The sequence below is a fragment of the Schistocerca cancellata genome, chromosome 8, assembly GCF_023864275.1.
Source record: "Schistocerca cancellata isolate TAMUIC-IGC-003103 chromosome 8, iqSchCanc2.1, whole genome shotgun sequence".
Lineage (NCBI taxonomy): Eukaryota > Metazoa > Arthropoda > Insecta > Orthoptera > Acrididae > Schistocerca > Schistocerca cancellata.
Genome location: NC_064633.1, coordinates 558,837,220 through 558,851,714, shown reverse-complemented (window position 1 = coordinate 558,851,714; position 14,495 = coordinate 558,837,220). Strand labels below are relative to the sequence as shown.

Below are 14,495 nucleotides of genomic sequence, written 5' to 3'. Positions count from 1 at the left end.
GCCAGCTTCATCCTGACCCACAACTTCTTCACTTTTGAAGACCAGACATACCAACAATTAAAGGGAACAGCCATGGGTACCAGGATGGCCCCTTTCTTACGCCAACCTATTCATGGGTCGCTTAGAGGAAGCCTTCTTGGTTACCCAGGCCTGCCAACCCAAAGTTTGGTACAGATTTATTGATGACATCTTCATGATCTGGACTCACAGTGAAGAAGAACTCCGGAATTTCCTCTCAAACCTCAACTCCGGCGGCTATCTGATTTGGTGAAGACTGCCAGTCTCGCTAGCGGGATGAAAGCAGAGCTCACCATCTGCAGCATCGTCGACAGGACTGACTGCGGACCTTTGGTACAGAGCCGAGTGGAGGGTCTGAATCAGAGGTTGAGACGGTTCTGCGACCATGTGGGCTGCAGATTCCTCGACTTGCGCCATAGGGTGGTGGGGTTTCGGGTTCCGCTGGATAGGTCAGGAGTCCACTACACGCAACAAGCGGCTACACGGGTAGCAGGGGTTGTGTGGCGTGGGCTGGGCGGTTTTTTAGGTTAGATGGCCTCGGGCAAGTGCAGAAAGGGCAACAGCCTCAACGGGTGCGGGGCAAAGTCAGGACATGCGGGGACCAAGCAGCAATCGGTATTGTAATTGTAAACTGTCGAAGCTGCGTTGGTAAAGTACCGGAACTTCAAGCGCTGATAGAAAGCACCGAAGCTGAAATCGTTATAGGTACAGAAAGCTGGCTGAAGCCAGAGATAAATTCTGCCGAAATTTTTACAAAGGCACAGACGGTGTTTAGAAAGGATAGATTGCATGCAACCGGTGGCGGAGTGTTCGTCGCTGTTAGTAGTAGTTTATCCTGTAGTGAAGTAGAAGTGGATAGTTCCTGTGAATTATTATGGGTGGAGGTTACACTCAACAACCGAGCAAGGTTAATAATTGGCTCCTTTTACCGACCCCCCGACTCAGCAGCATTAGTGGCAGAACAACTGAGAGAAAATTTGGAATACATTTCACATAAATTTTCTCAGCATGTTATGGTCTTAGGTGGAGATTTCAATTTACCAGATATAGACTGGGACACTCAGATGTTTAGGACGGGTGGTAGGGACAGAGCATCGAGTGACATTATACTGAGTGCACTATCCGAAAATTACCTCGAGCAATTAAACAGAGAACCGACTCGTGGAGATAACATCTTGGACCTACTGATAACAAACAGACCCGAACTTTTCGACTCTGTAAGTGCAGAACAGGGAATCAGTGATCATAAGGCCGTTGCAGCATCCCTGAATATGGAAGTTAATAGGAATATAAAAAAAGGGAGGAAGGTTTATCTGTTTAGCAAGAGTAATAGAAGGCAGATTTCAGACTACCTAACAGATCAAAACGAAAATTTCTGTTCCGACACTGACAATGTTGAGTGTTTATGGAAAAAGTTCAAGGCAACCGTTAAATGCGTTTTAGACAGGTACGTGCCGAGCAAAACTGTGAGGGACGGGAAAAACCCACCGTGGTACAACAACAAAGTTAGGAAACTACTGCGAAAGCAAAGAGAGCTTCACTCCAAGTTTAAACGCAGCCAAAACCTCTCAGACAAACAGAAGCTAAACGATGTCAAAGTTAGCGTAAGGAGGGCTATGCGTGAAGCGTTCAGTGAATTCGAAAGTAAAATACTAGGTACCGACTTGACAGAAAATCCTAGGAAGTTCTGGTCTTACATTAAATCAGTAAGTGGCTCGAAACATCATGTCCAGACACTCTGGGATGATGATGGCATTGAAACAGAGGATGACAAGCGTAAAGCTGAAATACTAAACACCTTTTTCCAAAGCTGTTTCACAGAGGAAGACCGCACTGCAGTTCCTTCTCTAAATCCTCGCACCAACGAAAAAATGGCTGACATTGAAATAAGTGTCCAAGGAATAGAAAAGCAACTGGAATCACTCAACAGAGGAAAGTCCACTGGACCTGACGGGATACCAATTCGATTCTACACAGAGTACGCGAAAGAACTTGCCCCCCTTCTAACAGCCGTGTACCGCAAGTCTCTAGAGGAACAGAAGGTTCCAAATGATTGGAAAAGAGCACAGGTAGTCCCAGTCTTCAAGAAGGGTCGTCGAGCAGATGCGCAAAACTATAGACCTATCTCTCTGACGTCGATCTGTTGTAGAATTTTAGAACATGTCTTTTGCTCGAGTATCATGTCGTTTTTGGAAACTCAGAATCTACTATGTAGGAATCAACATGGATTCCGGAAACAGCGATCGTGTGAAACCCAACTCGCATTATTTGTTCATGAAACCCAGAAAATATTAGATACAGGCTCCCAGGTAGATGCCATTTTCCTTGACTTCCGGAAGGCGTTCGATACAGTTCCGCACTGTCGTCTGATAAACAAAGTAAGAGCCTACGGAATATCAGACCAGCTGTGTGGCTGGATTGAAGAGTTTTTAGCAAACAGAACACAGCATGTTGTTCTCAATGGAGAGACATCTACAGACGTTAAAGTAACCTCTGGCGTGCCACAGGGGAGTGTTATGGGACCATTGCTTTTCACAATATATATAAATGACCTAGTAGATAGTGTCGGAAGTTCCATGCGGCTTTTCGCGGATGATGCTGTAGTATACAGAGAAGTTGCAGCATTAGAAAATTGTAGCGAAATGCAGGAAGATCTGCAGCGGATAGGCACTTGGTGCAGGGAGTGGCAACTGACCCTTAACATAGACAAATGTAATGTATTGCGAATACATAGAAAGAAGGATCCTTTATTGTATGATTATATGATAGCGGAACAAACACTGGTAGCAGTTACTTCTGTAAAATATCTGGGAGTATGCGTGCGGAACGATTTGAAGTGGAATGATCATATAAAATTAATTGTTGGTAAGGCGGGTACCAGGTTGAGATTCATTGGGAGAGTCCTTAGAAAATGTAGTCCATCAACAAAGGAGGTGGCTTACAAAACACTCGTTCGACCTATACTTGAGTATTGCTCATCAGTGTGGGATCCGTACCAGATCGGGTTGACGGAGGAGATAGAGAAGATCCAAAGAAGAGCGGCGCGTTTCGTCACAGGGTTATTTGGTAACCGTGATAGCGTTACGGAGATGTTTAACAAACTCAAGTGGCAGACTCTGCAAGAGAGGCGCTCTGCATCGCGGTGTAGCTTGCTCGCCAGGTTTCGAGAGGGTGCGTTTCTGGATGAGGTATCGAATATATTGCTTCCCCCTACTTATACCTCCCGAGGAGATCACGAATGTAAAATTAGAGAGATTAGAGCGCGCACAGAGGCTTTCAGACAGTCGTTCTTCCCGCGAACCATACGCGACTGGAACAGGAAAGGGAGATAATGACAGTGGCACGTAAAGTGCCCTCCGCCACACACCGTTGGGTGGCTTGCGGAGTATAAATGTAGATGTAGATGTAGAACTCCTTTGGTTCCATCAGATTCACCTGGTCCTACTCCAAATCCCATGCCACTTTCATTGATGTTGACCTCCACCTGTCCAATGGCCAGCTTCACACGTCCATCCACATCAAACCCACCAACGAGCAACAGTACCTCCATTATGACAGCTGCCACCCATTCCACATCAAACGGTCCCTTCCCTACAGCCTAGGTCTTCGTGGCAAACGAATCTGCTCCAGTCCGGAATCCCTGAACCATTACACCAACAACCTGACAACAGCTTTCACATCCCGCAACTACCCTCCCGACCTGGTACAGAAGCAAATAACCAGAGCCATTTCCTCATCCTCTCAAACCCAGAACCTCCCACAGAAGAACCACAAAAGTGCTCCACTGGTGACAGGATACTCTTCGGGACTGGATCACACTCTGAATGTGGCTCTCCAGCAGGGATACGACTTCCTCAAATCCTGCCCTGAAATGAGATCCATCCTTCATGAAATCCTCCCCACTCCACCAAGAGTGTCTTTCCGCCGTCCACCTAACCTTCGTAACCTCTTAGTTCATCACTATGAAATCCCCAAACCACCTTTCCTACCCTCTGGCTCCTACCCTTGTAACCGCCCCCGGTGTAAAACCTGTCCCATGCACCCTCCCACCACCAACTACTCCAGTCCTGTAACCCGGAAGGTGTACACGATCAAAGGCAGAGCCACATGTGAAAGCACCCATGTGATCTACCAACTGACCTGCCTACACTGTGACGCATTCTATGTGGAAATGACCAGCAACAAACTGTCCATTCGCATGAATGGACACAGGCAGACAGTGTTTGTTGGTAATGAGGATCACCCTGTGGCTAAACATACCTTGGTGCACGGCCAGCACATCTTGGCACAGTTTTACGCCGTCCGGGTTATCTGGATTCTTCCCACTAACACCAACCTATCCGAACTCCGGAGATGGGAACTTGCTCTTCAATATATCCTCTCTTCCCGTTATCCACCAGGCCTCAATCTCCGCTAATTTCAAGTTGCCGCCACTCATACCTCACCTGTCATTCAACAACATCTTTGGCTCTGCACTTCCGCCTCGACTGACATCTCTGCCCAAACTCTTTGCCTCTGTATATGTCTGCTTGTGTCTGTATATGTGTGGATGGATATGTGTGTGTGTGTGTGTGTGCGAGTGTATACCCGTTCTTTTTTCCCCCTAAGGTAAGTCTTTCCGCTTCGGGGATTGGAATGACCCCTTACCCTCTCACTTAAAACCCAAATCCTTTCGTCTTTCCCTCTCCTTCCCTCTTTCCTGACGAGGCAACCGTTGGTTGCGAAAGCTAGAATTTTGTGTGTATGTTTGTGTTTGTTTGTGTGTCTATCGACGTGCCAGCGCTTTCGTTTGGTAAGTCACATCATCTTTGATTTTAGATATATTTTTTCCCACGTGGAATGTTTCCTTCTATTTTATATATATATATATATATATATATATATATATATATATATATATATACACACACACCAACGGTTGCCTCGTCAAGAAAGAGGGAAGGAGAAGGAAAGACAAAAGGATATGGGTTTTAAGGGAGAGGGTAAGGAGTCATTCCAATCCCGGGAGCAGAAAGACTTACCTTAGGGGGAAAAAAGGACAGGTATACACTTGCACGCACACACATATCCATCCACACATACACAGACACAAGCAGACATTTGTAAAGGCAAACTCTTTGCCTTTACAAATGTCTGCTTGTGTCTGTGTATGTGTGGATGGATATGTGTGTGTGTGTGTGCAAGTGTATACCTGTCCTTTTTTCCCCCTAAGGTAAGTCTTTCCGCTCCCGGGATTGGAATGACTCCTTACCCTCTCCCTTAAAACCCATATCCTTTTGTCTTTCCTTCTCCTTCCCTCTTTCCTGACGGGGCAACCGTTGGTTGCGAAAGCTAGAATTTTGTGTGTATGTTTGTGTTTGTGTGTCTATCGACCTGCCAGCGCTTTTGTTTGGTAAGTCTCATCATCTTTCTTTTTAAATATATTTTTCCCACGTGGAATGTTTCCCTCTATTATATATATATATCAGCTGAACAAAGTTATCCTCTTTGATAAAGAGCTTATTAGATGTACTGACTGGAAGTGATAATGAAGACGAAAACGTCAGCAATTTCTTGGAAGGTAAAGACATTTACCTCATCCTATAGCAAATGGAGAGTGGTTGCAAATGTATTCAGTTTTGAAATAAAAAAATTATAAGCCAACAATGAAGTTTATGGGAGTTGCATGTTACACTTGACACTGAAAAAAGCTTTCATGGTTGAACAGCAAACACATGCAGTACTACCACAGCACTGTGGTAACAATTTACCCACTAGACTAAAAACAACAAAAGAGTTATACTATATGCAGATAAGGGCCAAGTAATAAGCACATCAGATATAGTTATTGAAATGTATTTCTCAAAAAGTTTTAAACATAAAACTTTCTACAGCTGCTTTAACAAATACTTTGCTGTCTTTTATATATTTAGCAGCTGTCTTATTTCATCTCTTTCTATTGACTCTACATTAATTAGAAGACTATTGTGCCCTTCAAATGCTGTGTGATTATGTAACAAATAATAATGTATTTACTGATTCAGGTGGTAGAGAAATTTAATGACCCGCTGAGTCCTGACTTCATATTTATGCTTAGTTCAAAAGCTGGAGGATGTGGGTTGAACTTAATTGGTGCAAATCGCTTGGTAATGTTTGACCCAGATTGGAATCCTGCAAACGACGACCAAGCTATGGCTCGTGTTTGGCGTGATGGGCAACGAAAGCAATGTTTTATATACAGGTATGTGCTACCTAGATAAGTATAAGAATTATAAATATGTCAAAAATCATGTAAAATGTACTTTTTTTGTAAGTAATGAGAACTGTCATTGTTTACAAAGAAACTTATATAATTTATTTATTTCTGGCTGTTTACCACTTACAAAATATTCACCACTTACAAAATATGAGACTTAAGATAACAAACTGGAGAAATGAAATATGAGCATCGGAAAATTAATACTCTATAACCATTAATGACAGTAATTACATTTTGATGAGATCTCTCTTAAGCCGAAAGATGAACTGACGGTACATTAAATACAACTGAGTTGATAGCTTCTTTGCCTTATGAATTCATTAACCCAAGCAATAGCAGTGGGAGTACATTATGCCCACCTTTTGTAAATATTGTAATCTAGTCATAAACTAAAAATTTTGAAAAATATTTCTTTAATGAATTCTTCTACCAGATTCTATCATTGTTTTACGGTTTACAATTAAAATTAATCCAAAGATTGATGTAATTGAGATAGTGCAATGAACGTCTTATTGAATAAATAATAGCACTGAAAGATATTTCCTGGTTCTGAATCTTACTTGCACATCAGTATCTCTTGAAAACGCACGTTGTTAATAACACTCAATTACAATTAACAGTTTATGTGCTCCTATTGGTGGTATACATTATTGAAAATGTTTTGGTATTGCTAGGGTTAATGTTTATCAAAATTAACTACTGTGTGCCTATATTGTGGTTAATAATAAGACAGTTTCATTCTGACAACAATCAGTATTCGTGGTATGCAGCAGAGCAGTAATGTTATTTGGTTATTTGCCACTGCCTCCAAGTAGTTGTCAGGGGCAAGCACCTTGCGAAAATAAGCAACTCTTGGCTGGGTCTAGGTCTAGCAAATAACGTTACGAGATTGAGAACTGGTCAGTCCTGTCTCAAAACATTTTCTAGCAACAAAAGTCTTTAGAAGTACGAACAGGGGGACATTGGAGGATGCAGCAGGATAAATGTTTCAACATTTCACACCTCAAATCCCTCTGTTTTCCTCCTCCAGAAGCATCAGTGAGGGCAGGTGCATTCTTGTGATGAAAAGATTTCAATTCTAGGATCCCTTTTAATGTACTGTTTCATCTAGTTGTCCCAGGAGACTGATGTAGTGTTCACCAGTTATTTTGATCAATAAGACTACTTCCTTTTCTGCCTCAGAAAACACTGACCAGATCCTTTCAAACCCATGAATGCAACTTCCCCATGTCTTATCCACAATAACAGATTTATGCATAGTCCAAACATACACTATGTGATCAAAAGTATCTGGATCCCCAAAACCATACTGTTTTCATATTAGGTGCATTGTGCTGCCACCTACTGCCCGGTACTCCATATCAGTAACCTCTCTAGTCATTAGACATCGTGAGAGCAGAATGGGGCACTTCGCAGAACTCACGGACTTTGAATGTGGTCAGGTGATTGGGTGTCGTGTGTCATAGGTCTGTATGCGAGATTTCCACACTCCTAAACATCCCTAGGTCCACTGTTTCCAATGTGATAGTGAAGTGGAAATGTAAAGGGACATGTGCAGCACAAAAGTGTACAAGTCGACCTCGTCTGTTGACTGACAGAGACCGCTGACAGTTGAATAGGCAGATATCTATCCAGACCATCACACAGGAATTCCAAACTGCATTAGGATCCACTGCAAGTACTGTGACAGTTTGGTGGAAGGTGAGAAAACTTTGATTTCATAGTCAAGTGGCTGCTCGTAAGCCTCACATCATGCCCGTAAATGCCAAACGATGCCTCACTTGGTGTAAGGAGCGTAAACATTGGACAATTGAACTGTGGAAAAACATTGGGTGGAGTGACGAATCACAGTACACAATGTGGCAATCCAATGGCAAGGTGTGGGTATGGCGAATGCCTGGTGAACGTCATCTACCAGTGTGTGTAGTGCCAACAGTAAAATTTGGAGGTGGTGGTGTTTCTGTGTGGCACTATCACAGCACAGGCCTACATTGATGTTTTAAGCACATTCTTGCTTCCCACTGTTCAAGAGCAATTCGGGGATGGCAATTGCATCTTTCAACACGATCGAGCACCTGTTCATAATGCACGGCCTGTGGTGGAGTCATTATATGACAATAACATCCCTGTAATGGACAGGCCTGCCCAGAGTCCTGACCTGAATCCTGTAGAACACCTTTTGGATGTTTTGGAATGCTGACTTCATGCCAGGCCTCACTGACCGATATCGGTAGCTCTACGCAGTGCAGCACTCCGTGAAGAATGGGCTGCCATTCCCCAAGAAACCTTCCAGCATCTGATTGAATGTATGTCTGCAAGGGTGGAAGATGCCATCAAGGCTGAGGGTGGGCAAACCCCAGCATTACCAATGGAGGTTGCCATGAACTTGTCAATCATTTTCAGCCAGATGTCTGGATATTTTTGATCACATAGTGTTGCTGAGATACGTGTTTTTCATCTGCTTTTGGTTGGCACAAAGATCTCTCAAATTTAAACTATTATAGATTGACTCATTCTTCATCTAACGTATGCTTTCTTCGAATAAGACATCACTAAAAAACACAAAATGTTAGTGGACACATTCTAGATATCTTCATCTAAGGTTGCACTTTTGGGATGTTCTTCATGCGGATTTTCAGAATGAAAAATATGACCACATTTGAATTCAGCTCCTTTTTCATAACAGTTGGAAATGAAAGGGCAGACTCCTTATACGCCTTCACAAGCCTTAGATGAACTTCCATAATGGATAAGCCATCTAAAACAAATAATTTTGATAAAAGCATAGTACTCCAAATTATTCAGCTGAAAGAAACACAACATGGTTACTTTTAAAAAACCACATAAAGAACGCTACAATAAAAAGCAATACTTCACCCATGTTAACACTGCCTCTGTGCTAGGGTAAGAACTCTTCAATTTGCCTATAGGACTTAAGTTCTCTGCCACTGTTCATGGTGAAGGGAGTAAGTTTTCAACAAGTACTTTTAATAACTATCCCATATATAGTCATTTGTAACTCATATACTTATACAAAATGTTGTTCCCTTCAGTTTAACTATCCAGAGAGATTTACTTTCACATTGGAAATTTTAGTGGCCAAGGATAATTTCCCACCTGCAAGAACACCGAAGGTACCATAATCCACATCAAATAAGTTATTGGAAAGTCCGTGGTGGAATATAAATAATCTAAGGAGTAACAGTAACAAGTCAACAAATTGTTGATGTGTTGAGTCACTGTCAGGCTCATAAACAAGATGAGGAACCTTGTTAGTTTTCTCCTTCAGAGCCACAGAATACAAATACACACACATACACCTGCATGGCTACATTGACCCAGCTTACTACATTGATCCAGAACTGCAGCTCAGCGGATTTGCAGGGTTTGTGTCAGGTTAAGTGGGTGAGGGGAGAAAGGAGGTGGATGCAGGGTGTGAGAGCTAGAGAAGTGTGGCTGATGGCTGGGAAAGAGAGGCAGTAGGCTTCTTATGCCTCTAAAGAGCGGAAGTTGTCTGTGAAGCTCGCTGTGGATTGCGAGCAGAGGGGACATAAAATGTTGGGAGATGCAGACTATTCATATGAGAGTGTGAACACATAATGAATTAAATTAGGGTCATAAGATGAGAGGAGGTGGGTGTGGGGCAGGGGCTAACAGAGATCAAGGCCAGGAGGATTACAATATCAAAGAAAAAGTTGCAAAGACAACTCCCATCCATGTAACACAGACAAGCTTGCTTAGGGACTGAACAGTCCAGATGACAGGTTGTGAAACAGACTTTGAAATCAAGCATGTTATGTTCAGCACTGTGCTTCACCACTAGGTGATCAACTTAATTCTTGATTTCAGTTGGGCAGTGGCTGTTCATTCTGTTAAACAACTGGTTAGTGATATGCTCACATAAAAAAATTACATCATAGCATGACTGCTGTCACATGTGTCCCTACCTTTGAAGTGATAGGATAAATTGGAGTCAGTTGTATGTATGGATGGATGTACGTATGTATTTATTGGACAGGTCTTGTGCTTGGGTGTTCTGCAGAGGTATGGGTTTGGGAATAAATGTAACATAAGGGTGGAACAGTATATTATTTAGTCTGGGTGAGTTGCAGTATACTGTATTTGCAGGGTTGTGGGTAGGATGTTACACATTTCCTGGCACAACACATAGTCAAAGCCCCAGCAAAGGATGTGGTTAAGTTGTTCCTGTCAGAGATGATATTCGGTGGAGAGGGGATGCTGCTTCACAGTTTGCTACTAGGGTGGTCACAGAATTATGTTCGTATTTAGGTAAAGCCTGTCTGTGAAGGCCGTAGTATGATCTTCAGCATTCTAGGCAAGAGATTACTTATCACTGCAGAATCACATTCACAAGTAGACATTCTATATGGGAGAGACTTTTTAATGTGAGAGGGATGGCAGCAAGTAATGTTGAAAGTGGTCTTGATATGAAAAGTTTGGATGGAGCCACCAGGGGGTGGAGGTAAATGGTATGTGGCACTCCAGGCTTAGAATTACTGCATGAAGTGAGTGGAAGAGGTATTGAGGCCTTGGAGGAGTGAGGGTAGTGCATCTTGGCCCTAGTTCCAAATCATGATTGGACCTGAACCAGACAAGAAGCTTGAGATTTTTATGTGACTAGGAAGGTTTCTTCTAGATGGCCCATAAATAGGTTGACATAGAAGTAGTGGCTGTGCGGTTCTAGGCGCTAAAGTCTGGAGCCGAGCGACCGCTATGGTTGCAGGTTAGAATCCTGCCTCGGGCATGGATGTGTGTGCTGTCCTTAGGTTAGGTAGGTTTAAGTAGTTCTAAGTTCTAGGGGACTGATGACCTCAGAAGTTAAGTCCCATAGTGCTCAGAGCTATTTGAACCATTTTTTGACATAGAAGTGTGCCATGCAGATTCTCGTGGAGGTGCTGCAGATTTCTCAACCTTCACTCCAAGGATGAAGTAGTTACTCATAAGGATGTAGTTTGTAAGGTGTTCAAGGAAAGAGGTGGTGGGTTGGAGTCTGTAGAAAATTGGGAGAGGTAGTGTTAGACAGCGGCAAGGTCACGGCTATGGGTGAACTTGATGGTATGGAGGTGGTATCTACATTGATATTTATGGATCAGGTTCTTAATGAGCCAGGGATGGTTGAGAGGTGGTGAAGGAAGTGATGTGTGTCATTGATTTGAAAACCAGGCTGCAGACAATCAGTTTAATGTGTTGGGCAACAAGTGCTGAGATTATTTCTGTGAGGTCACAAGTTCATTAAGGATACTTTATTCATCTTCACCCAGACCTAAAAAAAATCGGTCCTCATTAGTTATCTGCCTCAACACCTTCTCTTCCCTACATTTCATTTGGTTCTCCTCATACCAGCATACCACCTTCCTGGATAATGAGGCTAACTTCACAGTACCTGCATTTTGATAGTTGCCATCTTTTTCAAGCTAACAATTTTCTCTCATTTAGTCTGGCTACTCCTGGCCAGAGCATCTACAATATTCAGCAATCCCTTGCCCAGTGTGCTGAATGTCTTACTAAGGTCTACACAGACAGGCATTACCCTCAAACCTAGTTTACAAACAGATTTCTATTGCTGTATCCACACATACCTCTAATCTTCCGGTAATCCCCAGGAACCAGTTGTGAAGGAGTGCCCCTTCCATCAGCCAGTGTCATCCCAAACTGGAATAAGCCAACCATATCCTTCACCAGGACTTAGCCTATTTATCATCATGCTCAGACATGAGGAACTCTGTATCCACAATCTTTCCCACCCCTCCCAAAGTGGTATTATGCTGCCAACTATATCTACGTAACTTCAGATTCCATCCATAGGCCACACCTGCTCCAACCCATTGCCACATGGGTCATAACAGAGAATTGTGAAGGTGGTTCGATGATGCTCTGCCAGGCACTTACATGTGATTTGCAATGCATGATGTGCCCAATACGCCCACACCAGCACATCCTACTTCAGTCCTGTCACAGTTCGATCCTATTCGATTAGAGAAGGATCACATGTGAAAGCAGTCATATAACATAACAGCTCTGCATTAACATTTACACAGCATTTTATGTGAGGATGACCGCCAAGCCGGCATCCACCCAAATGAGTGGCCACTCAATCTCCACTGGGTCCTGCCCCACGAACCTAACTTCACTCATCCTACACTCACATCTTCCTCTCCACTGTTCTCTCTACCCCTCCCAATCCACTGTAACACATCATTGTGCACTACACACAACTCCCTCTGCCTGTGACCAGAGTGAGCTCATCGGTGCTAAATTCCTAACCCCGGGCGCCTGCTGCCTCTTCTTCCCAGCCATCATCCATACTACCCTAGCCCTCCCTCCTTCTCCCCTTCTCATTTCTACCCTCACCTACTACTATAACACAACCATTTATCCCAGTTGAGCTTCTGTGTCAGGTCAGTGTTGTCAACTGGGACAATGTAGTTGTGCAAGTGTATGTGTACTACATAGCTCTGGGGTGGATTTGTCTGAAAGCTAGCAAAGCTTTGAATCTTGTTTATCTGCCTATCGGTGACACATTGCCTCAACTATGTGGTGAGTTGCTAGCTTTACTCTTAAATTATCCATATTCCACTTTAGAATTTTTATATGTTTTCTACTGTAGGTAGACATCTGCCTGGCCAGTACACTGGTTTTGTGTTCTTCTTCTGAGACACATTAATTGCGTGGGCTAAAGATTGAAAAATGAATATATATTAATATGCGTGTGTAAGTCTGATGACAGTCTGAATTGTAGCGAGTTTCAGTTGATCACCGCAGCCATGATGTAGTCTACTCCAGTGAGTGTAAGCAGGTCATTGTCTTGTTACTCTATTCTCTTTGTACTATCACATACTACTCAAACACACGATGCCTGCCACACAGTACACCATGCATATTGTGGACATGGAAAGTAGTTTCTTGCCCCTGACATGTAGGCTACCCTGCAAAGCAGTTCAATGAGGCAGAACAATGCTATTCCCACACAACAATACTATTCCCACACAACACACCTGTCGTACAGGGCAGCCTATATAGCAGGGCTGAAAAAAAAAAAAAAAGATGCCTGTATCTGTGCTCCTATTGGAGCTAGCAAGTTGTAAAACCCACAGTGCTGATACTCATGAAGTTGAGTGTTTGTGTGCCAAATTTTGGGTGAAATCAATCTTGCAGCTTCAGAGGAGGTCCCAGGCATACACACAGTGTGTGATATATTTATTGACATTGAGTCGTTGTAGAATCTTATAACAAGCCCTGAGCTCAAACATAATGAGGTATCTTGAACAGAATGACCTCCTCCATGCCAGTCAAAAGTTCGATCATACGGGGTATCAAGTGAAATTTGTGACTTGATTGAGGACTTTCTGGTAGGGAGGATGCAGCACATTATCTTGGATAGAGAGTCATGGTCAGATGTAGAAGTGACTTAAGGTTTGCCCAAGGGAGATGTGTTGGGACCCTTGCTGTTCATGTTGTATATTAATGACCTGGCAGACAATATTAATAGTAACCTCAAACTTTTTGCGAGTGATGCAGTTATCTGTAGCGAAGTACTGTCTGAAAGGAGCTGCATAAATATTCAGTCACATCTTGATAAGATTTCGAAGTGGTGCAAAGATTGGCAACTTGCTTTAAATGTTCAGAAATGTTAAATTGTGCACTTCACAAAATGAAGAAATGTAGTATCATATGACTACAATATCAATGAGTCACAGTTGGAATCAGCTAACTCTTAAAAATACCTGGGTGTAACACTTTGTAGGGATATGAAATACAATGATCAAATAGGCTCAGTTGTGGATAAAGGTAATAGACTTAGGTTTATTGGTAGAATACTGGGGAAGTGCAATCAGTATACAAAGGAGATTGCTTACAAATCACTCGTGCAACCCATTCTAGAATATTGCTGAAGTGAGTGAGACCCATGCCAAATAGTACTAATGGGGGGAATATTGAACATATACAGAGAAGGACAGCATGAATGGTTACACATTTTCTTTAGCCTTGGGATAGTGTCAGAGATGCTGAAGAAACTGAACTGGCAGGCTCTTGAAAATAGATGTAAACTATCCTGAGAGTGTCCACTAACAAAGTTTAAAGAACCAGTTTTAATTGATGGCTCGCATAGGGATCCTGAGGACAAGATTATAAAAATTACAGCATGCACAGAGCCATTCAAATAATTGTTCTTCCTGCACTCCATACAAGAATGGAACAGGAAGAAAACCTAATAACT

At 42.8% G+C, this 14,495-nt stretch overlaps 1 protein-coding gene and 1 long non-coding RNA gene across 2 annotated transcripts in view; one reads left to right on the top strand and one right to left on the bottom strand.

Moving 5' to 3' along the window:
• Positions 1-14,495, top strand: part of LOC126094649 (DNA repair and recombination protein RAD54-like) — a 75,556-nt gene that overhangs the window by 34,452 nt on the left and 26,609 nt on the right. The window contains exon 3 of the mRNA XM_049909146.1: positions 6,042-6,238. Coding sequence (XP_049765103.1) covers positions 6,042-6,238 — 197 coding nt within the window. The remainder of the gene's footprint in view (positions 1-6,041; positions 6,239-14,495) is intronic.
• Positions 6,368-14,495, bottom strand: part of LOC126094651 (uncharacterized) — a 36,499-nt gene continuing 28,371 nt past the window's right edge. The window contains exon 3 of the long non-coding RNA XR_007521859.1: positions 6,368-9,014. This is a non-coding gene — a long non-coding RNA (uncharacterized LOC126094651). The remainder of the gene's footprint in view (positions 9,015-14,495) is intronic.